The following is a 27,259-nucleotide window of genomic DNA, read 5'->3' as shown; positions in this document are numbered from 1 at the left end:
TTACAAATTTTGCTTGGAAAGTGGTTATAATAAATGCCAATTGGTTTGATATTCCGATATATGTAATGACATTCATAAAGTTTGGCTAAATTGCACAAATTTTGGGGTCACTGTATATATTTTGGTTTGCTCATGCAAACTGATTATCAAACACATGATCAATAGTAATGGAAAAATATGGCAATCGAGCAAATTCATTTCAGGCTTTTTAACAAGTGCCAACCTTCCGCTCTCTCTCTCTTAAAACCAAGACGGAAGTGACTTAAACTGCAATTCATCGACTGGCCGCTAGAGACAGGCTCCGAAAGTGAGTCAATCCCATAGATCCCCCATGTTAAAATGGCCAACTTTATAGCAGAAAAAGTACAAAAAGTGATATTGGTTTATATAGCTAATTTTGCCCTTCATGACGACTTTGAGGGGGGTGAATTTTTTTATAACTCATTCATTTAAGCTTTAAACTTATGCATAATTATGGCCGTCCATCGGATTTACTATAATGACAATGGCTGGAGAATATGTCTCTCTCAAAACACCACAAAATCCGACAGCACTGCTTGGATATTTTAACTAAAACAGCTGCACTATTTGGAAGCGGTCTCATTTGTTTGTGAGTTTTACAAAAACGGCACTCAGATTGCATAATTTCGTGAAGAATGATGAAGGAGAGCAGATCGTTCAGAAGAAATACGATGCAAACAATGGACAATATATCAATATTTCATGGATTTAATGCTTTTGTGGACAAAAAGTGCTGTTGGATGTTTTTCAATGGATGCTTATCATGGACATTTTACCCAAGAGCGACAGATTGGATTCATCTCGTGATCGCTATTTCATTACAAAGGTATTGTAATATTACTGTTGCTGTGGCATCTATATCGTAAAACTGACACCGTAGATTGACAGTAAACCCTTTGAACTTTCAAATGCATAATGATGTATAACTTGTAATCTTTATTAATATTTTAGATAGTATCTAAGATAGACAGATAGCTCCTTAGCCTGAGCTAACTTGGTCACGTTGAGCTAGGCAAGCATGGTTTCAGGACCTCAGCACCTCAGCTCCACCCATATCCCGCCTCTTTGCCCATTTTCGGTTATCCAGCTCCGCCTTCAAAAATACTCTTCAGAAACCTACGGCTGACGTCCATGTTTTTTACACTCAAAATATTTTCTTCTTGTTCAATTTAATTCGTATTTTAATTATTTCAAATTAATATCACAAAATGTCTCGGAATGCAGCTTGTTTAATCAGATCAGGACCAGAATTGTTATATAATTAGGTCTATTAAATGCTTTTATTTTTTTCGATTGTAGAGATGGTAGTCACACGCTTCGCTACGGGTTTTGTTAGAGGGCTGTTCTCATCAGGGTTGAGAGCCCATGACCCAAACTGATCCAGATCAGAACAAAGCTTTGAAACGTTGCCAATATAGTCAGAGATAGAACATCCAGCAGAGAGATGCAACTTACTCTGGTTTGCCTTTAGCCCGGCAAGTCAATTCCAGATTCTCCCCCTCTCTAATCGGGCCTGAAGGAAACTCCACCACGATCTTCACCTCAGGTTTATCTGTGGAGGAGAAAAGTAAAGCACATCAGCGTCTCATGCCCCCAGGCTGCATGAAACTTTAAACAGCCTTGGCTTTGTTCAACACTTATTGGATTGTTCTCAGCCATTTGAGTCGACTCTTCAGCATTACCATTGTTTGTTGCAAAATGTGTGCATGCTGTTTTTCTATTAACCTTTAAGAGTCATTTAAACATAATCGATACACCCCGATGTTTGCTATGTATACAGTCAGAAGTCATGACATCACGAACGTCCATATTCAAACTCGTTCCTATGCGCTCTCAGCACTGACCTTTCTGCTCCGTAAGTACTGCCCTTTCTCATATCTATTAAAACGACTGGCCGCTCAATGGTTCTATTCTCCAGTGACTGGCAGCAGGTAGCCTGCTGGCTTTTTGCACCTTGCGTCAGCCTTGCCTCTCAGCCGTAGCTGCTACATTTAGCATGAAATGTGCACTTCTCCTTGGCAAGTCTCAGTTCTTTTCCAATTCAGCTGGGATTAGACTTCCTGCTGTGTTTGTACAGTGCAGCAGGAGGGGTGACATTCAAACTGACGTCGGACACATAACTAACGCTCTCTCACGTAGAAATACATTGTGCTGCGTGTCTCAAATAACATCGGAGGGTAGGATCTGACATACACATCCATGCGGGCCGGTCACGCGCCCTACATTTGTGTAAACTCCTTGCATAACGGTATAACACCTGTGTGCCAATTTCAGATGTTTAATAAGATTTTTCGGTCTGTCTGGCACTCTAATGACATGATGAAACTTAATGGCAAACAGCTCATGTAAGAAAATCACAGAGACATTTAGGACCCTTGGCATTTAATGGACTTCACAAGGCTGCGGCTTTTGTAGAATGTGTCTAATGTCAGGCAAATACTAAATAGGTTCCCTCAGAGAGTGTTTCTACATGGACATGACAGGCAGAAACAGGAAACGGCAACCTTTGTGTTATACTAAGTGCTAAGTGCAGCAAGGAAATAAAACATAAAAGACACAAAAAATAGAGCATAAATAATGAGAGGCATACTGAGAGGCAAAAAAAGTGTTACTAGCCTTTTATTAGGCATAATGGATCCAAGGAACAACTGTTAGGTGTGCCAAAAGAAAGAAAAAAAAGCCTGGACAGCTTTTGCCAATAGTAATTATATTATAAGAAATATAGGGCTATTAGTGACTGTACCAGCACCATTAACCCCTTTTGGACCGAACTTGAAATCAAAATGGACCCCATTTACTTTCTCAGTGCATGTTCTTGGTTTTATTGTGAATGATTAAACTCATTCATCTCATGTCGCAAAGTCAAACCTGTATGATTGACTTTCTTTTGTGGAACACAGAAACTGTTTTTGTTCATACAACGAAAGTCAATAGGGTCCAAAACAACAGTCAATTAGACCCCACTGACTTTTATTGTATGGGAAACAAACAAAACATTCTTCAAAATGTGTCAAAGAAAAAGTCCTACAGGCTTGGAATGACATGAGAGTGAATAAATGATGACAGATTTTTCCTTTTTGAGTGATCAATCCCTTTAACATTCCCAAGATTCATAGGAGGCCGTGGTGTGTTTGCCAAGTCCACCACAGTTATGTAAGTGGGCTCCACAGGAGATGCATGCTCTGAGGTCCCTGCTGCTTTCTTGGAGGTATTCATCCTCTCAAACTGACAGGTTGTAATGCCTGAGCTATGCCTTTCCAGTCCTATGTTCCATTCCAGCACTGGCCTGCATCCAGTCCTCTAGTTTCTCAAAGGAACCCAAATCTAATATTCTCCCTGTAATGGAGCTTGAAGTGGCGTTCCACAGATGCTTATGCGACAGCGTTGTGCGTCCGTTCCATGGACATGGGGGAGATATTAGAGCTGCTATCACGTGAATCTTTAATGACATCATTGCATTCACTTTGGCAAGCAATGTGGGTTAAACGGTAGACATGCATTGATGAAAAACAGTGGGTTTGCAATGTAAATAGTCCAGAGTCATTAGTATGCGTAAATCAGGATAAGCAGCAGACCTTGCGTTGGAGGCAGGTCATGCATAAGGGCCAAGGAATTTACAAAAATCCACACAGAGAGATGCTGAGTGTCCCTGTGGACTCAGAGGTTAAAAGATTATTTCACTGACACCAAGTCAAAGTCGCCCACAATAACCCACAGATTCCACTCTTTCAATTTCACCGGCTCTTACGGCACTTTGAATGGACTGGATGCTGAGTGAACGGTGACTTCACTTTGACCCACAGATTTCACACTTTCTTGAATTTTTTTTAAAGTGCACAAGGAAGAAAAAAAGCGTCTCCTGACAAGATTTATCACATTATTTTGGGGCTTTTTGGCGATCGCTAAATTTGTTGAGTGCTTTGCCCGTGTGATGCTTTCCTGTTTGACCTCTTCTATCAACAAAGAGTGATCTGTTGGCCTTCTATCTTTCCAAATTACACCCTGTCAGGGCTAACATTTTTGTGTCCGTGATGGACAGCCTGGTCTGAAGTGAGAGAGAGAGAAAAAGAGTGGTCTGCTTGGAAGTTCTGTAAGAGGAATATCCACCTGTTTGTCTCAGCTCTATGGAGACTCCTTCCATTTCTCCCCTTGTCATCTTCAAACTCTTCGCATGAAAGGCTCTGAGTGAAAGTTTCTTGCTTTGAAGCTTCCTCTGCATTAGTTCCTTTCCAAAGCTCTCTCTCTCCTGGGCACACAAGCATTAAATCCACGGAAAGCAGCGCCACCGGCCTCCGGTTTCTCGCTAGCTGGTGTGCCGGACAGAAAAGGTCACTCTAATTCTAATAACACAATTATTGACACAAGATATTGTTGTCATTTCTTACCGCCGCCACCACGGAGCATTTAATTTCCCTCAAGCTGCTGAACTGCACAAACTGTTTGCATGGTGTAGCTATCAATATTTCTGGCTTATTTAATATCCACAGCAATGTTTTTCTATTTTCTATTGTAAAAATAAACTCCATTAAAGCTTCCTTCACTCAATGATTTTTAACATTGATTGTTTTCCCAGTTTCAACAGCACAATTTGAAAGAGGAGTGAGCCAGACAATGACTCTTGCACCAGCTCTCCCCAGAGCATGACAAAGGCTGCCTGCGAGCACTAAATCCAGTTAAATAGCATGGACAAATTGGTTTTACATTTTTCTGCTGTAAGTTGGGCACCAAAGCCCAAATATCATGCAGTTTTAGGAGATATGTTGTCTTTGACATATAAAGTTTGGTAAAGCAGCCTTTCCAGTGATCTTCCAAACCCTGTGGCAGACTAGAATAACATCAAGAAAAATATGCTTGAGGACCCAAACAAAACATCTTTAAAAATCATATCTGTATCCGTATCTGAGGATGAAGACAACGCCCAAAGCTCTCAGACAATCAGAGGCAGAATCTCTGTGTCATGGCTGAATTACTAAAGTGCAAAAACACACTTAATCTTTCATCACAGGCCAAGTGAAAGGGAACGTATAGGCCTTACTGATTTCTAACAAAGATAACACCACAGATATACTATATATTTACTGTATACTGTATATAATAATGTTACCATAATATAAAATTAATTCAACAATACTAAAATGCTGTCATACTGTCCTCATTCACTCACATTGCACTTAGAAAACAGAATAAAATAAACACCATTATCTACTCTAATTTGCATTATGACCACCTGCTTAATATGGTGTTGGTCATCTGTGTGCTGCCAAAACAGCGCCGACCAGCTGAGGTATGGACTCTACAAAGACCCCAGAAGGTGTGCTGTGGTAGCTGGCACCAAGATGTTAGCCACATATCCTTCAAGTCCTGTAGGTTGCAAGGTGGAGACGCTGTGGATTGAACTTGTTGGTCCATCTGGGGAATTTGGAGGACAGGGCAACACCTTAAACTCTTTATCATGTTCCTCAAACCACTCCCGAAAAATGTGGCAGGGTACTTTATCCTATTTAAAGAGGCTACTTCCACCAGGGAACACCATTGTCACAAAGGAATGTACCTGGTCTGAAACAATGTTAAGGTACTTGGCACATGCAAATTTACATCCACATAAATGGCCAGACCCAGGGTTTCCCAGCAGAACGTTTCCCAGAGCATCACACTCCCTCCACTGGCTTGTTGTCGTCCTACAGTGCATCCTGGTGCTATCACTTTCCCAGGTAAACGGTGGACACATACACAGCCATCCGACGTGATGTAAAAGAAAGCGGGACTCATCGGACCAGACAACCTTCTTCCACTGCTCCAAGGTCCAGTTTTGATGCTCATGTGCCCATTGTAGGTGCTTTAGATGGTGGACAGGGATCTGATTGGTCTGCGGCTATGCAGCCCCATTAAAGCAGAGTGTGACTTGTGCCACAATAGAACTTCAGTCGGTTCAGACCTAACCAGGATATCCTTCGTTGCCTTCATGCATCGATGAGTCTTGGGCACCCAGTACACTGTTGCTGGATTGTTGTTTGTCCCTACGCTGACCACTGTTGGTAAATTCTCACCACTGCTGATCAGGACTAACCCACAAGCCTGGCCGTTTCAGAAATACTCTGACCCAGTTGCCTTGCCATAACAATTTGACCCATGTCAAAGTCGCTCAGATCTTTATTCCTGCCCATTTCTACTGCATTTAACATATAGATTAAGAGAACTGATTGTTTGTTTACTACGTAATCTACCCAGACCTTAAAGGGTTAGTTCACCCAAAAATAAATTCTGTCATTAGTTACTCACCCTCATGTCGCTGCAAACCTGTAAGACCTTCGTTTATCTTCAGAACACAAATTAAGATATTTTTGATGAAATCCAAGAGCTATCTGGCCTCCAATAAACTGCGAAACAATTACCATTTTTTAACTGCTTAGGAGAATGACATGGAAGCGAAGAAATTGTTGAATAAAAACGTTGTTGTTGTGGTCACACTATTTTACCTTTCTGGGCCTTGAAAGTTGTACAGTGATTATGTTGCAGTCTATCAGAGGACAGATAGCTCACGGATTTTATCAAAAATATCTTAATTTGTGTTCCGAAGATGAACGAAGGTCTTACAGGTTTGAAGCAACATGAGGGTGATTAATTAATGACAGAATTCTCATTTTTGGGTGAACTAACCCTTTAACATATGGCCTTTTTAGAAGACAATTAACAATATTCGCTTCACCTGTGAGTCACCTGTCATAATATTTTGGCTCATCAGTGTATAACTTTAAATATATTTAAATTACTAATATTTAATATTCACATAATAAAATAAACATATCCAAAGAGATCATGTAAAAAAAAATAAAAAAAATAAAAAAATAAAATAATAATAATAATAATAATAATATATGATATATATATTCACATTTTTTATTAGTATTAATTTACATAATTTTAATTTATATTAATCTATATTTAAAATACTGTCATGCTGTCCCCACTAAAAAAAACACTTATCAAAGATAACACTTCAAATTCTTTCACATAATATCATATTAATATTTAATTCTATATCTATATCTAAAATGCTGTCACATTGTACTTAAAAAAAGTAAATAAATCAATAAAAAACACCATTATCTACCCGAAGAGATCTTTTAATTATATATTACTAATACTTAATATTCACACAAAATAATATTTAATTCAATAATATAATATTAAATATTCAATTCAATAATAGTAAATCTATATCACATTGTCCTCTGCTCTGCTCGCTCACTTTGAATATATTTAAATATCTTAATGAGTATTCTTTTAATTTGAACAAAATACAATATTAAACATCATACTATTATATCACATTTAAAGTGTCGGTTCACTCACATTGCACTTCCAGGTACTTCTGAGCCTGGAAGTCTTTGACCGCTGGATGGTCTACAATGCAAACCACAGGAACCCCATCATCCTCTCTCGTGACCGTAAACCTCAGTGAGCTTGTCACAGTGAACATCCTGTCGTAAGTGTTCTCCACTTTAGACTTGCCTGTGAGAAACACAAACCAATGAGACACACAGAATTCAAAATTAATCACTTTAATTATAATCTCTATCAAAAAACCGCAGGTGGCTAAATGTATTGAAGGCCACAGTATACGTTACATCCTGTGAGACATATAACAAAGCAGATCCCCTAATGTCTTGCACATATGTGACATATGGCAGCTCACTGTAGCTTATCAATGACATGTGTACAGTAAACGGCCCCCTGCAGCAGCACCTGAAATGTGACCATATGGGAGGGGCCATGTGGCTGAAAAACAGCCCTAAACCGCTTCCTGCCGAGGCTTGTTATGCAGCTGTCACTCATTGGCAACTGTGTGGGCTGTGATGGTGTGTTTGTGCTTTATGAAGTGAGATATAATGGCTGTAGTGGACGCATCTGACCCGCAGCCCTCCTTCAGCAGCATCAAGTGGGCATGAAGAACACAAAAGACTTGAAGTCATTGTGCGGCTCCAGACAATAGCCTCGCAGCACCGCACAGACCTCCATCACTCAATTACTGCTCTGGCCTTGTGGAGAGAAACAGGCGTGGGCGGAAAGAGAGAAAGGAGAAGAGAAGGGCTGAGCGAGTAAGCAAGAGAGAGAGGGACCTATTGTCCTGTTTGTCTGTTTGTAAAGAAAAAAATTCCACTTGACCATTAAAAAAAATGAATTTGTTGTGGGAGTGACAGACTGAAAGAAAAGAAATCCAAAAAGGTGAGTTTGATGGAGAGTAAACAAATCACACTTTATTATAGGTGAAGTGTATCATTTATGCACCACTAACGGCATCAATCAGAAAAGCAAATATTATGACTCTTTTCAAACAGGTTTCCTTTCCCCCACCTTCTGCAGATAGTTTTGTTAATGTACATACAATGTTGGACCCCACAGACTTTCATTATATAAATAAAAACAGTTTTTTTATTCTTAAAATATATGCTTTTGCTTGGGAAGTTTTAGAAAAACATGACAGAATATATGATGAAAGCATTTTCATTTTTGGGAGAACTATCCCTTTAATCTAAGATTGGGGAAAAGTACACTACTGCTCAAAAGTTTGTGGTCTTTTTTTTTTTTTTTTTTTTTAAAGAAGCCTATTATGCTCTTCAAGGCTGCATTTTTTTTTTTTTTTTTAAATCAAAATACAGTATAAAAAAACAAAACAAAAATAAAACATTTTATTTTTTAATTAAAATAACTGTTTTCTCTTTGAATATATTTTAAAATGTCATTTATTCCTGTGATGCAAAGCTTAATTTTCGTCAGCCATTACTCTAGGCTTTAGTATCACATGATCCTTCAAAAATTATTCTAATATGCTGTTCTGATCCTTAAGAAACAGCTCTTATTATCAATGCTAAAAAAATAGTTGTACTGCATAATACTTTTGTGGAAACAGTGATACATTTTTTCAGGATTCTTTTATGAATAGAAAGTAAAAAAGCCAACATCAATGTGCATAATGCATACAAATGTCGTTACTACCACTTTTGACCAAATTAATGTTGCCTTTCAGAAAAAAAAAATTAAATTAAAGCGATAGTGTATTTTGACATAAAAATGATGCGCTTGCTCTTTAAATTCTGTATGGTGTAGTTGTCTTACCACAAACTAACAATAAAGACTTTCCTGGTCCGTGATTGCCATTTATATGTGGTTTCCATCATACTTTTACTGTTAATGCGTAGAATACATCTATCTTTTGGCTCTATTATAAATGTTATCAATAACCCACAATGCAAATTTTAACGTAAATCATAAAAATGACCGGAAATGGCACTGCTGTGTGGAAATCTGGGCATCTCAATACTCCAGATATATTTTTTTCTGACAATTTCTTGTCTTGAGCATTCATTCTCCCTGCATTCAGCATTATCAGAAAAGAATGAATAGTCAGACAATCATATCTCAAATAAGAGAAGACACAGAGCTCATTGAGAGCCCAGAAGCACGTCTATATTCTCCCTCACAATGCCACAGTCACAGCCGATAAAGAGATAATCACAGGTCAATCACTGTCATTCAGACATTTCTTCATTTCAATAACATCTCCCTTTTTGAAATGCAAAGGAGCTCTGATTAGTCCCGATCTGCAGCGATACAGTGGGCTGAATATCAAAAGAGAACCTGTTCCCTATTGAATTCACCATTTCTTCACTTTTTTTTTTTGGCTCTGTAATTTGCATCATTTTTCACATTATTCATTACCTTCCAATGGAAAGTCACTCCCTCGAAGAGGGCAGTCTGAAGATCTGGGGCCAAACGAGTATTTAGCAAACTTCCTTAAAGCCATTAAAAATTCTGAATCAAGCCATTGTGTTTCAGCTAAGCTTAGTTGGCTAATTGAAATGAGATTATATTTTTAAGCAATGACACAATGAGCAGGCCAACATCGCCTGACAGGAGGAAATTAACAACTTATTGTTTCTCGATGTTCATTCAGCTAGTCTTATGAGACAGGTGTGTATCAACAATGGAGCAGGATGTAAAACAGAAGCAGTAAACGTGGCAGAAAACACGGATAAGACTGGGTAGGTTGAGTTGGCGTGAGCGAGAGGGAGAGTGAGGCGGTACATCATGGGGGCGGCTGAGTTTACATTCCGGGGCTGTATGGGTGTAACCTTTAAATGATATTTAAAAAAGCCTGATTATCCTAGAGGTAATTAGGCTGAATGATGAGGACATTTAATTAAAAATAAATCCGAAAAGGCGCAGGGGCCAAAAGCAATTTCCAGCCAGTGAGTGCCAGCGTTGCACTGCCTGTGTCAGGAGAGGAGTCCCTCGGTTTCTTCAATCACTTTCACCTCCTCCATTCGAACTGTTTCGTTACAAGAGCAGAATATTCATGTCCTGCTGTCCATCTCGCTGAGGCAAACTTGTTCTTCTTTAGCGCAACATTTGTCCAACTGTCCAATAATATATTGATGTTACATAAAAACAAAACACCCACTGACAAATGAACAGAACAATGCTTTGTAATAACTGCTGAAACTCCCAGAGGAGAGAAACGGAGACCCCTGACTGAGCTTATCGCTAATTACCAAATGAAAACATCCGTCCAGGACTCCAATTTAGCCGTCTCGTTTTGGGTAGCTGTTATTAGGACAGCTTATATGCGGTAATTTGTACATAATACGCAAATTGCCTGTGTCTAGACGACTGCGGGTCAAAGGTACGGCCTTTCACTCATCCTCACGGAGTGATATGGAAAATGAGCTAAGCTTCTGTGAGGACTGTTTAGGTAAACAGATGTTGAAAAGGAGTTGGTGATTTTATAATTATGACTGTTATGAAAATTTCACAAGACATTCAAAGACCAATAAACTTTGGACTAAAGTATGCAGAGAAGGGTACATGTACACACTATCAAAAATTTAGAATATATTGTGCCTATGTAAGAACTGAGTACATAAATAAAATGTATAAACAAATAAATAATAAATATATGGGTTGGGAAGTTTAAAAAAATGATATACATATACACGCAATTAGATTTTTAAGATAATAGCTATTAACTTTTTAAATATATTTTAAAATGTAATTTATTCTTGCCATGGCGAAGCTGAATTTTCAGCAGCCATTACTCCACTCTTCAGTGTCACGTGATCAGTATTGAGGAAAGTTACTTTTAAAAGTAATGAGTTACAATATTGTGTTACTCCCTGATGAATTGCGTTACTTAGTTACTTTTTATGGAAAGTAATGCGTTACATTACTTTTGCATTACTTTCTCTCAGCTGGGCTGGACTTGCTTTGCTTTTTTATTAACAAAAAAGTACAATTTTGGCAAATGTAAAGGCCCTTTGTAAACCAAAAGTGAAATGTATAAGACTAAAGCTGAAATGAAATGCAAATTCACGCCTCTACAGTAGAGGGCGCAGCTCAAACAAACCTTTCAGCTGTGCAGCCATTCTGGATTGCAGAAGAATAGGATACAGGAGAAGAAAGTTCAACACTCTTACTTCAGCAACAAAAACAAAAAAAATGAAACATATGTGATGTTTATCTTAAGTCATTTTTGCTTATTCGTGTGACTTAATTGGATCATCGAAGGTCATCAGCAAAGACACTAGTTAATAGAGTGAGATTAAATACATGAAGTATATTTGTGTAATTTAACATTTAATTACTGCAGGTTTGTGTAATATTCACTGTTTTTATACTGAATACTGAATCTGTTTTTGCAAGTGAGATGAGTAAACTACTCACACATTTAGTCTAGAACTACAATATCCATCATATTTACACAGCGCACACAACACCTCCACATTTCTCTCAACCGCGGGACAGGAGAGCTTTAAGTCTATTAATGGGAAAACAAAGTAACTTGCATTACTTATTTGAAAAAGTAACTGAGATATTTTGTTGTAAATGACTTAACTTGCGTTACTTGTAATGCATTACCCCCAACACTGCACGTGATCCTTCAGAAATCATTCTAATATGCTGATATTATTATCAATGTTGAAAAAGGTAGGGCTGCTTAATCTTTTTGTGGAACAGTGATTGTCAGGATTCTTGGGAAACTGCAAAACATCATTTATTAAAATGGAAATCTTTTATGTTATGATATAAATGTCTTTACTGTCACTTTTGAACAATTTAATGTGTCCAATAATATCAATTTCTTAAAAAAAAAAAAAAAAATACTGAACCCAAACTTTTCAACAGTAGTGTACATTAACTAATGAACTGCTAAGCATTATATAAATGTAACAATTTATGTTGCTAGTTGCTAGTAATGAATGTTGTTATATAGTGTTTTCAATTTAAGCATAACATTTCAATATATAAAATGATCAGAGGAAAGTGCACCAGGGAAAACTCGAGCTGTGGTTTGCAAGGCAGAGAGAAAACCTGGTTTGTTTGTGTGTACACAATGTGACTTGACCCACCCTGTAGCTCTTTGTCTCCTTTCATCCATCTGATCGTTGCGGCAGGTTTGCTGCCCATGGAGGTGCAGGTTATCTCCGTCTCGTTGCCCTCGCTGACGATGTCCTCACGGGACTCTATGATTGGGTTTCCTGGTGGGACTGAGAGAGGACAGACAGATTTTACAAGGCGGCCTGTAAATCAACCACCACTACATTCACATTTAGCAGAGGGTGCATTGATGGGCCTAACACTGAGGGATGGACACATCATAGGATATGAAGGGGTGAGTGTATTCATTCTCTTTTATGATACCCAGATAAAGTGTATATATATAAGTGAAGGAACATCTTTTGCAACAGAAAGCAACACAAACAGATGACTAGAATAAATCTACTAGAACATTCTACACTGACCTGGATAATTAGGAATGTTCACAGGCATAATGTAACAAGGATACAACCTTTTTTCAAGCACTGCGACACCGTGTTCTAACCAGACATGACGTGACGCGATAAATGTATCTTTTCCATGTTAATCAGAGTTTTTATCCTAACCAGCCGCGACAGAAAAGGTTTCTATATGCAGCATCGTTGTTGGAACAACAACATACAAATTATTACAATGATAATCTCAGGTAATGATTATGTGATTTATTTAATATTAAAAGGGTCTAATGTGAGTTTGAATATCATTTTTTGTGACCTAACTGCCAAAGCGACAGTGGATAATTCACTATAGATATTGAAAATAAAAAAATTATTCATTTCGTTGTGAGTGCAGAGACTCTGTTAGGATACGGTGTAAAGCATCTATAGGGTTCTGATTCATATAGGCACTCAGTTGGATGGACTTGCTCTTATTCAGTGGTCCTTACTTCCAGGAGGTTCACGACGTCTAAAACGATAACTTGAAAAGGTCACAACATTCTAGCTATCTGGTGTAAATGTGCTGCATTTTATGGACAGGGTAATTTAGTAGTAGAGGTTTCTTGTTCTCCTTGAGCAGCAGGGTTCCATTCAAGCATTCAGCTTCAGCTTCAGCTTGGGCGTCTGAAGCTCTGGAACCAGCCACTCAACTGCATTCAGCGAGCTCTCTCTACAGTCCTGCTCCCTCAATATCCACCCCGCACTAAACTCAGCTCTCAAAACAGAATAATCACTTTTAAGTGTGGGTGATTTTTCCATGCAGTTATGTCAAGACGCAGAACGCAGCAAAGCGTTCACATGTACACAAAGAGTCACAGGCACAAACACATAAACAATAATTCCGCTGAATGGCCCCACCATGCAGCTGAGTCCTCAAAGGAAGTAGCAGGTGAAGTGTTTGTTGAGTTTTTAGAGAGCTTTCAGGAGCCCCTCCAAAAAGCAATGAAAGTATGTGTGTGTGTGTGTGTGTGTGTGTGTGTGTGTGTGTGTGTGTGTGTCTGTTGAGCACTGGCACCATTCTCCATTCTGAAATATGAATGACTCAACGTTCAGGATCTGGCTTGGCCGCGTCTCAGGCCTTCTGTTCGGTGAAGATGAATGGCTATATCTTGATTCTACACTGCTGCAGCATCTCATAAAAGCTGCTCCACTCTAGTGATTGATCATAAAAGGATTCCTCAGGAAACAAAGAAGCCCTGCATGTGTGTATCTGTGGGTGTTTGTTTATGCGACAAGTGCCTTATGGCAAATCTGGCAGGCAAAACAAAAGGTTCAGTTTGTCTAGTCCGGTGGTTCTCAACCTTGGTATATATATAGTGACCTGTGCTGGCAAAATGAGTTAGAATGCGCATGGGCTAATTTTGAGCTACAGGCAAAACAAGTGAAAAATGTCAATGTTGGTTTAAATTGAGGTTTTCACAAAAATTAGTTCATTAATCCATCGTCTAGCGATCCCAATTCTCCAAATACCAATTAAACATCTAAAAGTATCTTTATTTGTACATTTTCTGAGAGGAGTACCTTTCCTTTGACCATGAAAAATGCTGTTTTTATGGGAAATCTGATGGTCAAAACAAAAGGTTCAGTTTGTCTAGTCCCGTGGTTCTCAACCTTGGGGATCGTTGAGATATACTGTATATATATGTGACCTGTGCTGGCAAAATGAGTCGCAATGAGCAAATTTTCAAAAATTAGTTATTGTTAATCTCTCATTCATTATTATTATTATATATATTTAAAAAAAATAATAAAACTTTAAAATGATGTATGATTTGTTTGGAATCTGACAAAAAATGACTGAGCTACAACTGTTTGAAGTTGATAGTGTCAGCAAAATCAATTTTGAGAAAACTCGAGTTAAAGTTTTCTGAAGTTTGCAAAACAAAATCATCTAGCAATAATACCTTAAAATCCCTGGTAATACCACCAAATTTGACACAAACCAAATCAAAACCCATATATATATATATATATATATATATATATATATATATATATATATATATATATATATATATATATATATATATATATATACACACACACACAATAACTGGAAATTGCTTATATAACCTTTTTTTCCATGATTCCACAATTGTTTGATTAACATTAATGAAACAGACAGCCTACTATACCGCAAGTGTCTAATATAATATTACACATCAGATATTTTTCCCCAACAGGGTTAGTTCACCCAAAAATGAAAATTTCTGTCATTAAGTACTCACCCTCATGTTGTTCCAAACCCGCAAGACTTTTGTTCATCTTCGGAACACAAACTAAGATATTTTTGATGAAATCCAGGAGGAATATGACTCGTCCATAGACAGCAATTTAACTAACACTATCAAGGTCCAGAAAGGTATTAAAGACATTGTTAAAACAGTCGACGTGACTGCAGTGGTTCAACCTTAATTTTATGAAACGACAAGAATACTTTTTGTGTGCAAAAACAAAAATAATGATTTTATTCAACAATATCTTCTCTTCTGTGTCATTATCATATGCTGTTTACGTCCAGAGCTTCCAGGTTCTACGTCCGAACGCCGACTCATTATTAGCCGGCTTCTGCGTCAGCATCACATGAATGCGCCGTGCTGCTCACATGTGCAGCTTTGGCCAATACTGAGCTGGCATTTGGACGTAAACACGGAATCCTTCACTATGTACACTGTTTTAACCATGTCTTTATTAATTAATGACATGTCTAAATAAATTAATGACAGAAATTTCATTTTTGAATGAAATAGCCATTTAACCAAACATTCACTTAAAGGTGCCCTAGAACTAGTTTTTACAAGATGTAATATAAGTCTAAGGTGTCCCCTGAATATGTCTGTGAAGTTTCAGCTAAAAATACCCCATAGAGTTTTTATTATACCATGTTTTAACTGCCTATTTTGGGGTGGGATTAATAATGCCACAATTTGTGTGTGTACACTTTTAAATGCTCGTGCTCCCCGCTCTCAAGCTCACAAGCCTTAAACATTGAATAAACACTACAGAAGTTCACAATATAACTCTCAAAATGGATCTTTACAAACTGTTCATGATGCAGCATATCAGATCATGTAAGTATGGCATGTATTTTGTGGAAGTTTGCTAAAATTCGATTCTGAATGAGTTTGATAGTATTATGCACGGCTAACGGGGATAAAGCTAACATTACACACTGTTGGAGAGATTTATAAAAATGAAAATGCGTTTATGAATTATACAGACTACATGGGTTTTCAGGTTAAAATGAAAATAATGACATGGCTCTGGTCTCCATGAATACAGTAAGAAACAATGGTAACTTTAACCTCATTTAACAGTACATTAGCAACATGTTAACAAAACATTTAGAAAGACAACTGACAAAAATCACAAAATATATCATGATATCATGGATCATGTCAGTTATTATGGATCCATCTGCCATTTCCGCTATTGTCCTTGAATGATGGCTTCACAATAGCCTACCTGCAGAACGTCTGATGATTCGGTTGTGCAGCTCCATAGACCCTTTTCACAATGACGTCAGTTAACTTCCGCCTATCCGCAAAGCAGTGTATCAGTTGTTCCGTCTTACCTTCGCGCCGGCGACTTCTCGGGAAAATGCTTTAATAACTTTAAATGCGAACTGTTTATGTCAAGGATTTACACAGTCGGCTTATTCTGGTAATGATATTATTTCCTTTCTGTAACTGCCAGGGTTTCCACGAGCAGAAACTTTAGCAATGTTGTCATTGAGTTGAGTTTTATCACAACGATTGTGTGTCCACACAAATCTGTTAGCCTATTTGGAATAACAAGAATATTGTCTTTAAAAACAAATCTTTATTTTTAGAAATTGGTAGGCTATGATAATGGATTGTTCTTGTGAGATTTATTTACGAGTAATGGACATCTGGAAGTAACACGTCCGCATATAATACTCCGAAGAATTAATTTGTCCAGTTTAAACTGGTGCAATATATTAAGATTGTATAATTTGTAAGAAGTGTATTGAAAATACAAAACGGAGGTAGCCTATGTGTTCATTTAATGTTATTCCCTGGAGAAATAATTTGATTTCGTTCATTTAATGCTGCTATAACAATGAGTACTGTTGTAAATCCTTTGTATATTTTTGTATGCGACGATCTTGTTCTGCAATAAAGAGACGATCGAATGATGACAATGTTTTTTTGGTAAAAATGCCATGCACATGAGTCAGTTTTTACAACATTAACAGTCTTCATGTAGAAATAGTATTATATTAAACACAATTTGTATTATTATGTATGCCATATTTATCAAAATAAAAGTATAAAAAGACTGATATTTAAAAAGAATAAGCTTATGTTGATCTTCATTGTACGGCCTGTAGGCACTGAAATAGTACATTAAGCTTTGAATGAGAAGTTTTTTACTGCACGTAAATGTTGGAAACATGCTTTTATTTCACAAATATATATAAACAGCTTCATCTGCAATAAAGACAGCAAAGTTTGCAAGATACGGGCAGCAGAAAGTGTATGTATGCCTTCAGTACGTATTCAACTCCTCCGACTTCAAGCAGCAAATCGCGCCGATCGATAAGTTTGTTTGAGATCTGCGGCTGCCAAATACCTCACCTTGAATTTACATGAAATTAGGCGACTACAATCATCCTTTAACCACATTTGTGGCATATGTACAAATATTGAGTGCACTTCATTCGAGTCGCGCTAGTATTCCACTATGCTGACGGAAGTGAGGATACACTGCTTCGAGTTCTAACGGAAGCTGTGTGACGTCATGTGAAAAGGGTCTATTAACTACTGCCTTGCCTGCCTAGATCATGGGCTGGCATATGCAAATATTGGGGGCGTACATATTAATGAGCCTGACTGTTGCGTCACAGTCGGTGTTATGTTGAGATTCGCCTGTTTTTCAGTGGTCTTTTGAACGAACGAGTTTTACATAAGAAGGAGGAAACAATGGTGTTTGAGACTCACTGTATGTCATTTCCATGTACTAAACTCTTGTTATTCAACTATGCCATGGTAAATTCAATTTTCAATTCTATGGAAAATTTAAGACCAAACAGATAATGTTTGCGTGAATACTCACCAAGACAGATATTTTGAAATACTGTAATTCTGTGTATATGTGTAAATCGGGATTGCGCACTGTCTGAGGCGTCTTTGTGCATGCGCTTCGGATGTGTCAGTCAGCGCGAGTAAGATCGATTCATCAGTCTGAGTTTGAAAACTTCAAACTCCATTGGCTCAGACTCATGCCATCGAGAATTTGCTATGAATATTCACAAAGTTGGAATGCTGCGCTTTACAACGATACCAAAAATGTGCTGAGGGAAGCACCAGTAGTCGAGAAGTGAGGCATTTTTCATGGTCAAAGGAAAGGTACTTCTCTCAGAAAACGTACAAATAAAGATACTTTTAAATGTTTAATTGGTATTTGGAGCATTGAGATCGCTAGATGAGAACTTAATGAGCTCATTTTTGTGAAAACCTCAATTTCGACCAAAATTTACACTTTTCACTTGTTTTGCCTGTAGCTCGAAATTAGCCTGTGCATATTCCGACTCATTTTGCCAGCACGGGTCACATATATATCATACTGTATATGATTTATCTATTTATATTATGTGTAGATGTGTGCATGGGTGTTCATACTTAGCACAGTGATGTCGGCGTAGGCTTCCTGTGGGGGGTCTGTATAGAGCTGGCACACGTATCTTCCCTCATCTGAGAGAGACACGTTGGATAACGACACACGCAGCTCGTTGTCTGAGAAATTGACCAGCTGGAATCGAGCATCTTTCAGGGCTGGAGGGTCGATAGAGAAAGACAGCAGATGTTAGAATGAAAAGTCACATCTTCACACTCCACTTCCATTGCAAGCAACAATAGAAACATGTAGGAGATAATTAGCAGCATTTTTCCCATTTGAAGTCTAGATTGTGTTTCCACTGAGGCAAATGAAGGCAGCCATATGCTTCTTTTAAGCTATTGCTTATAACTGATACCAGGGGAGTGTAGCAAACGTGCAGGCTACAATATATTCTTCAGATTAGTTAAAAGGTGCTCCATGGGAATAACCAAAATGATTGAGATTGCTTCACACTCGCGCATCTATTTCTAGCATCGCCTGACCTGAGCATTGTTTCACTGGGGTTTGAATCAGGGACAGTATCCATGGGACATGCCATGCTAGACCACTATGACACCTAAGCGCCTTTTCATTTTAACACCTAAGAGAAAAAAGGTCTTGCTTTGTGGTGAGCATGTACAATACGTGAATGCTTCATGAGCACTTTTGTCTCTGTGGACTTTTAGCAAGTATGTTCCATTAAAATACACTCATTTTGTCAACCAACTATGTCCAACAGTGGATACATGTAAATGGTGTTATTAGTTTGATATTTCTGTGGTGGAAATGATATTTTTGGATTAAAATGGACTTCTTCAGTGTTGTTCTTTAGTGTTTCATAGGTAGCAACTACGTTATACAGTAATTTAAATATTTTCACACTTTTTGCACAATACCTCACCTTAAACAAACTAGGCACTTTCGGCATCATGGCCACTCTGACTGGTTGACTACTTTCTATCATGGGCAGCATTACATTTTTTCAAAAATTTGAGCTACAGTAGCACTTCTGTGTGATTGGACCAGATAAAAAACCTATGTTACCCACATTCATCAATGTGCCATGACCCTGATGCCAGTTCACCAGTTGTCCTTCCTCGCACCACTTTTGGTTGGTACTAAGTCATACTGAGAAAACCCTACATGACTTGCCATTTTGGAGATACTCTGACAGTTGTCTAGCTAGCCATCAATATTTGGCCCTTGTCAAAGTCACTCAACTGTTTTAGCTTTCCCATTTTTCATGTTTCCAACCCATGGTGAAGCTATGGGTGGACCCATCCACTTTGAACTATGGCCCACCCAATCAAAAGTTGGTCATTTTCCAATTAGATGTATGAAATTATGTAATAAACAGTAATAATTATAATGAATGTCTTATCACACTATAGCTTTAGTTAAAAGAATGATTAAATGCAAGTTTCCATGGTCAACTGTAGGTGGTTTCCTAGTTTTCCCACTCCCTATAGGTGCATATTATACGCTTGTCAAAATGAAACATAAAATAGGCTACTTGTAATAGTAAGAGTTGTGCATTTGTGGAGTTGAATTTGAAAATGGCAAAGCAAATATCAATTAGATAATACTTTAAAATGTCTGAATTTGATATCCCAATTGTACCGCTGCAAGAAACCAAGTCTAGCAATGAATCCGGGCGATTCCTTTAACGCAAACTGACAGACACGTGATTATGATGAGTTCATCTACGTTTATAAACGTACGTTGCGTCGTCTCAGAATAATACAGCAGGAGGACATGTAAAGGTAAATGCAAACATTTTCTCAATGTTTATGGATAAAAAAGCCAAACAAACAAAACAATGTTCATAGCTTTTTTTAAAGTGCATGACAAACAATAAAATGGCTCTTTTATTGTGTTTTGTCATCCACTGTAAAAAATGAAATTATCAATAAGTCATGGCAACATATGTTTTTTACATTAACTCATAAAATAATTTAAGCAATTTCAACTTTCTTTCATTAGTTATACAAGACTCAATTAGATTTTTATGTTAGTTTTGATAACTTGTACAGCAAATAGGATTATACTTAAAGCAGCAACAGAAAGTTTTTAAATTGAAGTAAGTAGAAACAGTGTTGTACAGAGTTTTTTTAATAGGTTGTTTTATATATATATATATATATACACACACACAGGTGCTGGTCATATAATTAGAATATCGTGAAAAAGTTCATTTTTTTATTGTAAATTATTTTTAAAAATGAAACTTTCATATATTCTGGATTCCCTACATATAAAGTAAAACATTTCAAAAGTTTTTTTTTTTTTTTTAATTTTGATGATTAGAGCATACAGCTAATGAAAGTCCAAAATCCAGTATCTCAAAATATTAGAATATTTCAGGTAAGGTGATTCTGACATTGTTTCTGTTTCAGAAGTGGCTTGGTAGTCCTTTTCCTGAAGATGTCTGAGTGTGGTGACTCTTGATGCGCTGACTCCGGCTTCATTTGACTCATTGTGAAGCTCTCCCAAGTGTTTGAATCGGCTTTACTTGACAGTATTCTCAAGCTTGTGGTCATCCCTGTTGCTTGTGCACCTTTGCCTACCCAATTTCTTCCTTCCAGTCAACTTTGCATTCAATATGCTTTGATACATCACTCTGTAAACAGCCACCACATTCAGTAATGACCATCTGTGACTTACTCTCTTTGTGGAGGCTGTCAATGATTGTCTCCTGGACCATTGTCATGTCAGCAGTCTTCCCCATTAGTGTGGTTTCAAAGAACAAGAGATACCCGGAATTTATACTATAGGGATGGTCATTTAATGAAACTCAAATGTACATATTCTAATATTTTGAGATACTGGATTTGGGACTTTCATTAGCTGTACGCTCTAACCAACAAATAAAAAAAAAAAAAAAAAAAAAAACTTTTGAAATGTTTGAATGTAGGGAATCTAGTATAAATTAAAAAGTTTCATATTTTAAAATAATTTACAATAAAAAAAATTAACTTTTTCACAATATTCTAATTATATGACCAGCACCTGTGTATATATATATATATATATATAATTTATTTATTTGGTAATTTGGCATACAGTTTTCATACTTTACGCTTTGCCCAACCTGTTTTACTTTCTGGCCTCATCCCTGCTTGTATATATCAAACTGATATATATCAGTTTAAAGCGGATCAAGTTTCAACGCGACTGAGAATCTCAAGCCGATCCTGACTTACGGTTCTTTCTCCTAATTACGTGGAGGAACAGAATTCTTTCGTCCCAGAATAATGAGGAGTCCATTAGGGCTTGCTTTGCCTGTGTGGGAGGCTAAGCGTGAAAAGTAAATGGTGCTAAGGGTGAGAGAGTGTGAGAGAGAGAGCGAGAGAGAGAGAAAGAGAGAGAGAGGACACGAGATGAGATGAGATGAAAGGCTACCGGCAACCCCCACCCGCCCCCTACTCGCGGATAAATTCCAGGCCGATCGACAGACCATTTACGACACCGAGAGCACTCGCGCATGCGTTTGTTCTTGTCTGCAACAGCCAAGTTCAAAGGAGCACAAAAAGAGGACCATGAATAAATAAATAAAGAAATAAATAAAAGGGGAAATAAATAAAGAAATAATCGGGCATCATTAGAGATTTTTGAGGCGATGGGATCATGAAAGCAGGCCCTGATGGCGCGGGGTGTTGATTGTTCTTGGATCCAGCTGGTTAGCCATGCTCTTTCGCTTTCATTCAAAAGAAAATATATCCAGAGAGCTACAGAGAGAGCGAGAGAGAGAGTGTGTGGAAAAACATATTGCTTTACAAGAGTTGCAGTCTCTCTGTGCACACCGCAAAAAAAGGAAAAAGATCTTCACCATTCTCTATTAAGAACGGCTTTCTTATACTTCCATTTTCCTGCGTGAGCCCCCTCAAGCCCCCTGTCCAAACCTGCCGCTGCTATTTGCAGCGTGGGAGATGCCGAGCTCCCTCTCTCAGTCCATTTCTCTCACAGATCACCACACACGCATGTGGAGGCCACGCAGGAAGACCCAGCTGCCAAGGCAACGCATTTCTCACCTTTGATCATGATGTCAGGGCGGCGGTAGGCTCAGAGCGAAAATACAAATAAATAAAACATTAAGCACATGTAGCTTTAACATCTATATTCCACTGAACACAAGTGTGCGCACAGTTTATTCAGGTACATGTCTGAGCTTGGGAGTAATCAAGTCACAGGCTTCCAAAATGCAGCGCTATGATCTCTAGCAGCCATTGTGGTGGTCTTTGTTTTGAAACACCAAGCAGCGCGCCTTTTATGTAGCCGCCGCGTAATGCGCGACTAATTAGAGCGGCCAGCTTGAAAGCGGGAATGTGGCTGTCAAGGGGAGGGCAGGCAGAAGCCAATGATTTAATTCAATTTATTGATTGGGGAAATGTGAGGATTAAAATAAACCGATAAGGAGCAAGAAGCCAAACCGGTTAATAATCTATTGTGACTGTGCGTCAGGTGGAGAGACAGCAATAATTAGAGCATTATGAAAACATGAATAAGTGCGATGTCAGCTCTAATTGGGAAAAGAGAGGGCAAACAACTAGGGAGCCCATATCAGTGAGGCGAATAAAAGCGGGTAAGTTTTGGAGGTAAAGAACACCCTTTCAATCCAGAGATATAACAGACTGTCCTCACGGTATGTGGGTCAAAGAAAAGTAAGAGTGACCATGACAAAGAAAAGGAAAATTTAAAAATAAAGTAATCATTAAAAAAAAAGGTAATTTTTAAATTTAATGTCATGTGGTGTAACCAAGTAAAAACAAGTTTTTAATATGTGTTTTATATTTTACTAATTTGTTTCAATTGGTATTCAATGAGGGAAAATAGAAGTACCAATAAGGAAGTAAAAAGTGTCTTTCAAGACAGTCATTAGTCAGTCATTTTAGAGATTTGGCGAAACAGGACCTGACAATTGAATTGACTTGTTTGTCCATTTTAAGTTCACTATCAATGATAAAACCCAAGTTTTTAACATACGATTTAATGTCGGGTTCGAGATGAGTGAGCTTGGCTTTTAAAGTAGCTGAAGTGGATGCTGGACAAAAAAACAATAATCTCAGTCTTCGATTCATTGAGATACAGGAAATTTAGAGACATCCAATTCGCTAGGTCTTTCAAACAGGCTGCCAATGTCTCAAAATCGCTTGTGTCTCCTTTTGTTTTTTTAATGATAAGTACATTTGGATATCGTCTGCAAAAAAAATGGAATGAAACTCCATGTTTTCTGAAAATATTACCCAGCGGGAGCATATAGAGGGAAAATAAAATGGGAGCAAGTATGGAGACTTGTGGGACACCACAGGTAAGATTAGCTATGGATGAGGTACAGTTTACAATATTAACTGTATAGATACTGAACTGTATATAAGATGTAAACCATTTAAGAACATTACCCTGTAGGCCCACATAGTGGTCTAAGTGGGAAATAAGAGTGGAGTGATTAACTGTATTGAATGCTGCTGTTAGGTCCAAAAGTGCTAAAACCACAGAGTTTCCAGAATCTGTACAAATCAATATATCATTACATACTTTAAGAAGAGCTGTTTCGGTACTATGGCATGCTCTAAAGCTTGAAATGTATTCAAAATATAGTTCATCAAAACCTGTCCTAAAATCTTTTTCTTAGGACAACTTTGATGAACTTTTTTGATCCACTTCAAATGTTGACTACTGTAGATTGCTATTTGGTACTATTTGGTTGAAAGGGAAAGATCAGTGACATCACTTGAAAAGAAAGTTGCAGGTGTTTGGATAATGTGCACCAATTATTCATTCCCAATAAAACCAGGAAAAAGGTAAACAGGGTTTTTTATGTTTTAAGTGAGAAAAATGCACAAACAGGCAGTTGTAAAAATGAATATGCCTTCAGGACATCCAGACATAATTTACATACTCGTTCTAGTTTATTTTTATTTTTTTAGAAAAAGAGGAGTCGGAAAAACCTTGAAAAAAAATCAGCGCTTTGTGACCCAAATAATAACAGCATGTCTTACTGTGTACATGCCCTTTGCTGCTTGCTGCAGCATTTTCGGACACAGCGCCGGACATGGTGACAGCGAGAGCTCGCGGGGCCCCAGGAGGTTGTCCCACCGCCGTGAGAGGGAACGCTTCTGTCGGCCAGCTACATCCAGTGCGCTGTGGGAGCGGTGGAGAATGAAGCTCAGCGTGGTTTCCAGTCCCTTCTGAGGGCATGCTGCCCAGTAAACCAGCTTCTCTGCCTGACAAAACCCTTTAAAGCTTATCACCCTGAAAAAAGCATGGACAAATGCTTTTTCACTCTGTGTTCCTTTTTTGCTTTTTGAAACTGTCTTTCATTTGCTGGGGATTTTTACAAGGCTTTAACCTGTATTATGTTCTCAGACTTTCATATGGGCAGAGGGCGTTGGGGAAAGGTGATGCTGGTCTCCGTTCGTTGTTTTAATTCTCGTCACAATGAATGTGTCGTAACACATGAGGACAGGCATAAATAAAACGGGCAGCCTATGCCATACAGGAATCTGAAACGCTCAGGAAGTAAAAAAAGAGAAAAGATTACATGCAGCAAGGACAAAAAGACAATACGACATAACACTGTCACAGCTTTGTGTCCTCTCAGCATGACATTTCAGAGAAAATAGAAGACTTGAAATATCATGGTAGCCCACATGCACTGCTACATAGCGATTTCTGCGAATAAACCTGAAATCTGTCCTACCTTATCTCAAAAGATGGCATAAAGAGACATACTCGTCATTAGAGAACATTTAAGGCCCTTTTACATGACTTGTGGCAACGTTCAAACTCATTGAACTCAATGGAGTGTAGTCAGCGCTCAAAATGACACATTTTAAGATCAAACTATTGGAACTTTGACCTTTGATGGCCAGAGAACGCTGGCGAATTTGTATGATGCACAAAATGTCCTATCTGTGCAGTAACAGGTCCAACAATTTTACCTCACTAATGACGTTTTAGAGTACAAAGCAACATGGAATTACACATCACACCATCTTTCACCCAGTATCCTTGTAAATCGGCCTTCTATGACACTATCTGAAACGTCTTTCATGTGGAGGTCAAAGCAGCGCATTGTTGTAACTTTAAAGCCCTGAAGTGAGTCATATGAAATGGACTTTGCTGAATAAATATAATAAATTAATAAATGTTGCTTTCTGCTCACACTAGGTGGGGGGTATAAGAGGTGTGTAAAGAGGAGGAGGTGCTTTAGAAACTCCACAGTGGTTAACGCCTCCTGCTGAACTAGTGCTGAAGACTGCCAAGGATTCTCACAGTTTCCTTTTTTATCTTCACATTTCCTTCACCTACTAAGAAGCCAAAAGCTCAAAAGAGCCTTTATATTCAAACTTGCCAGCACCTAAGGAATTTAAAATGTCTAAATTTAGTCTAAATTTAAATGTCCATTTTCTAAAGCCCCCCTTTTTGGGAAGAGTTCCAAATTTTGTGGTTGAAATAAAATATTTGGAGGGCCGTATATGCTTTACCTCAGTTTTTTTGCTATATATGTGATTTTCAATTGAAAACCTTTATTTAATAAAATAAGACTTTTTGAGGTGAGAGACTTCAAGCCTATTGCTTATTTGCTTCCAAAAAATAGCAAACAACAACACTCAGAACAAGAATGCTCCCTCTATTTTAGCCCATAGTAATCTATTCAAAATTGACTAATATAGTCAAAATGAATGCAAAATAAAAAATATATATATAAGATAAGTTGAAGAATTTATCAATTCTACAAGGTCGGAACCACATTGTCCACAAAGATTAGTCATCCACTTCTTCATCTGTTAAATTCAAATCCTTATAATTAGGGATGTCCCGATCACGTTTTTTTGCCCTCGAGTCCGAGTCCGAGTCATTTGATTTTGAGTATCTACCGATACCGAGTCCCGATCCGATACTTCTATAATACATAAAAAAGAATAAAGAAGAGCGAAAAAACAGATCCAGGATCCAGGAACAGTGCTTTTCAGGTTTTTCAGGTATCTAACAGTAGTTTTCACGTACAGAAAATGGATAAAGTAATCAAATATAAAATAACACTGCATATTATCTTTACTGTATAAAATAAATAAAGATGAATCATTATTGAAGTTACAAAAACTATTCAGTCAAGAGCAGTGAGTGATTTCTTTATTATTTGTTGTTTGATTTGACATTAAAAACAGGCAGTAGGAATAGTTTTTTTCCCCTATAAGACATGTACGATCCAGTACATATACTGTTACACATGCGCTGTCTTTCTCGACTAATATACGTTCACTTAAGACATAACCGACTATGTTTGCTAGGATACTCGCTAAGACGGGCATGTTGACATAATTTTTGTATGAATTTGTCCGCTGAAGCGCAAGACTTGAAAGAGAACTCAGTATTTGCGCGCTGACTGAAATAAGCGTGTGCGCGCTTCGGATGAGTGCACACAAATCTTCTCACAGCGCGTGCGAGTTCTCTTTCGCGTCTTGTTCTTGAAGGTTTAAATCAGCAAGGCTTAAATGAGTTAGTTTAAACACAGACAGCAACATGTGCTGTTCAGGTCTCACCTGTATCAACACCCGGGTGATGACGACGCAAATGACTGGACATTAGAGCATACGGCACTTGCAGTTAACAGTTTACAAAGAGTGACTGTTTTGTCCACGCTTTCTGATTATCGTTGTTGCGCATCCATCGACTGAAACATACATTATTTGAACTCTGTCTGTCTGTTTTCCACGTTGCTATTTTAAACAAACCATATTAACCAATAGATGCGTCGTCATTCGAGATGGACCGCGGTGCAAGTGCGTACCGAACCGTAA

The 27,259-nt window shown here is 37.9% G+C and overlaps 1 protein-coding gene across 4 annotated transcripts in view; it reads right to left on the bottom strand.

Moving 5' to 3' along the window:
- The window catches only part of cadm1a (cell adhesion molecule 1a), a 308,628-nt gene that overhangs the window by 51,982 nt on the left and 229,387 nt on the right, over positions 1 to 27,259 (bottom strand). For all 4 annotated transcript variants that reach the window (XM_048165550.1, XM_048165552.1, XM_048165553.1 and 1 more), the window contains 4 exons: positions 18,479 to 18,631; positions 12,429 to 12,566; positions 7,375 to 7,533; positions 1,477 to 1,573 (listed from right to left, as the gene is read on the bottom strand). In XM_048165550.1, the coding sequence (XP_048021507.1) occupies positions 1,477 to 1,573; positions 7,375 to 7,533; positions 12,429 to 12,566; positions 18,479 to 18,631 (547 nt within the window). The remainder of the gene's footprint in view (positions 1 to 1,476; positions 1,574 to 7,374; positions 7,534 to 12,428; positions 12,567 to 18,478; positions 18,632 to 27,259) is intronic.

This window comes from Megalobrama amblycephala, linkage group LG18 (genome assembly GCF_018812025.1).
Source record: "Megalobrama amblycephala isolate DHTTF-2021 linkage group LG18, ASM1881202v1, whole genome shotgun sequence".
Lineage (NCBI taxonomy): Eukaryota > Metazoa > Chordata > Actinopteri > Cypriniformes > Xenocyprididae > Megalobrama > Megalobrama amblycephala.
The sequence above is the reverse complement of the archived record's forward strand: the minus strand, read 5'-3'. Positions and strand labels throughout refer to the sequence as shown.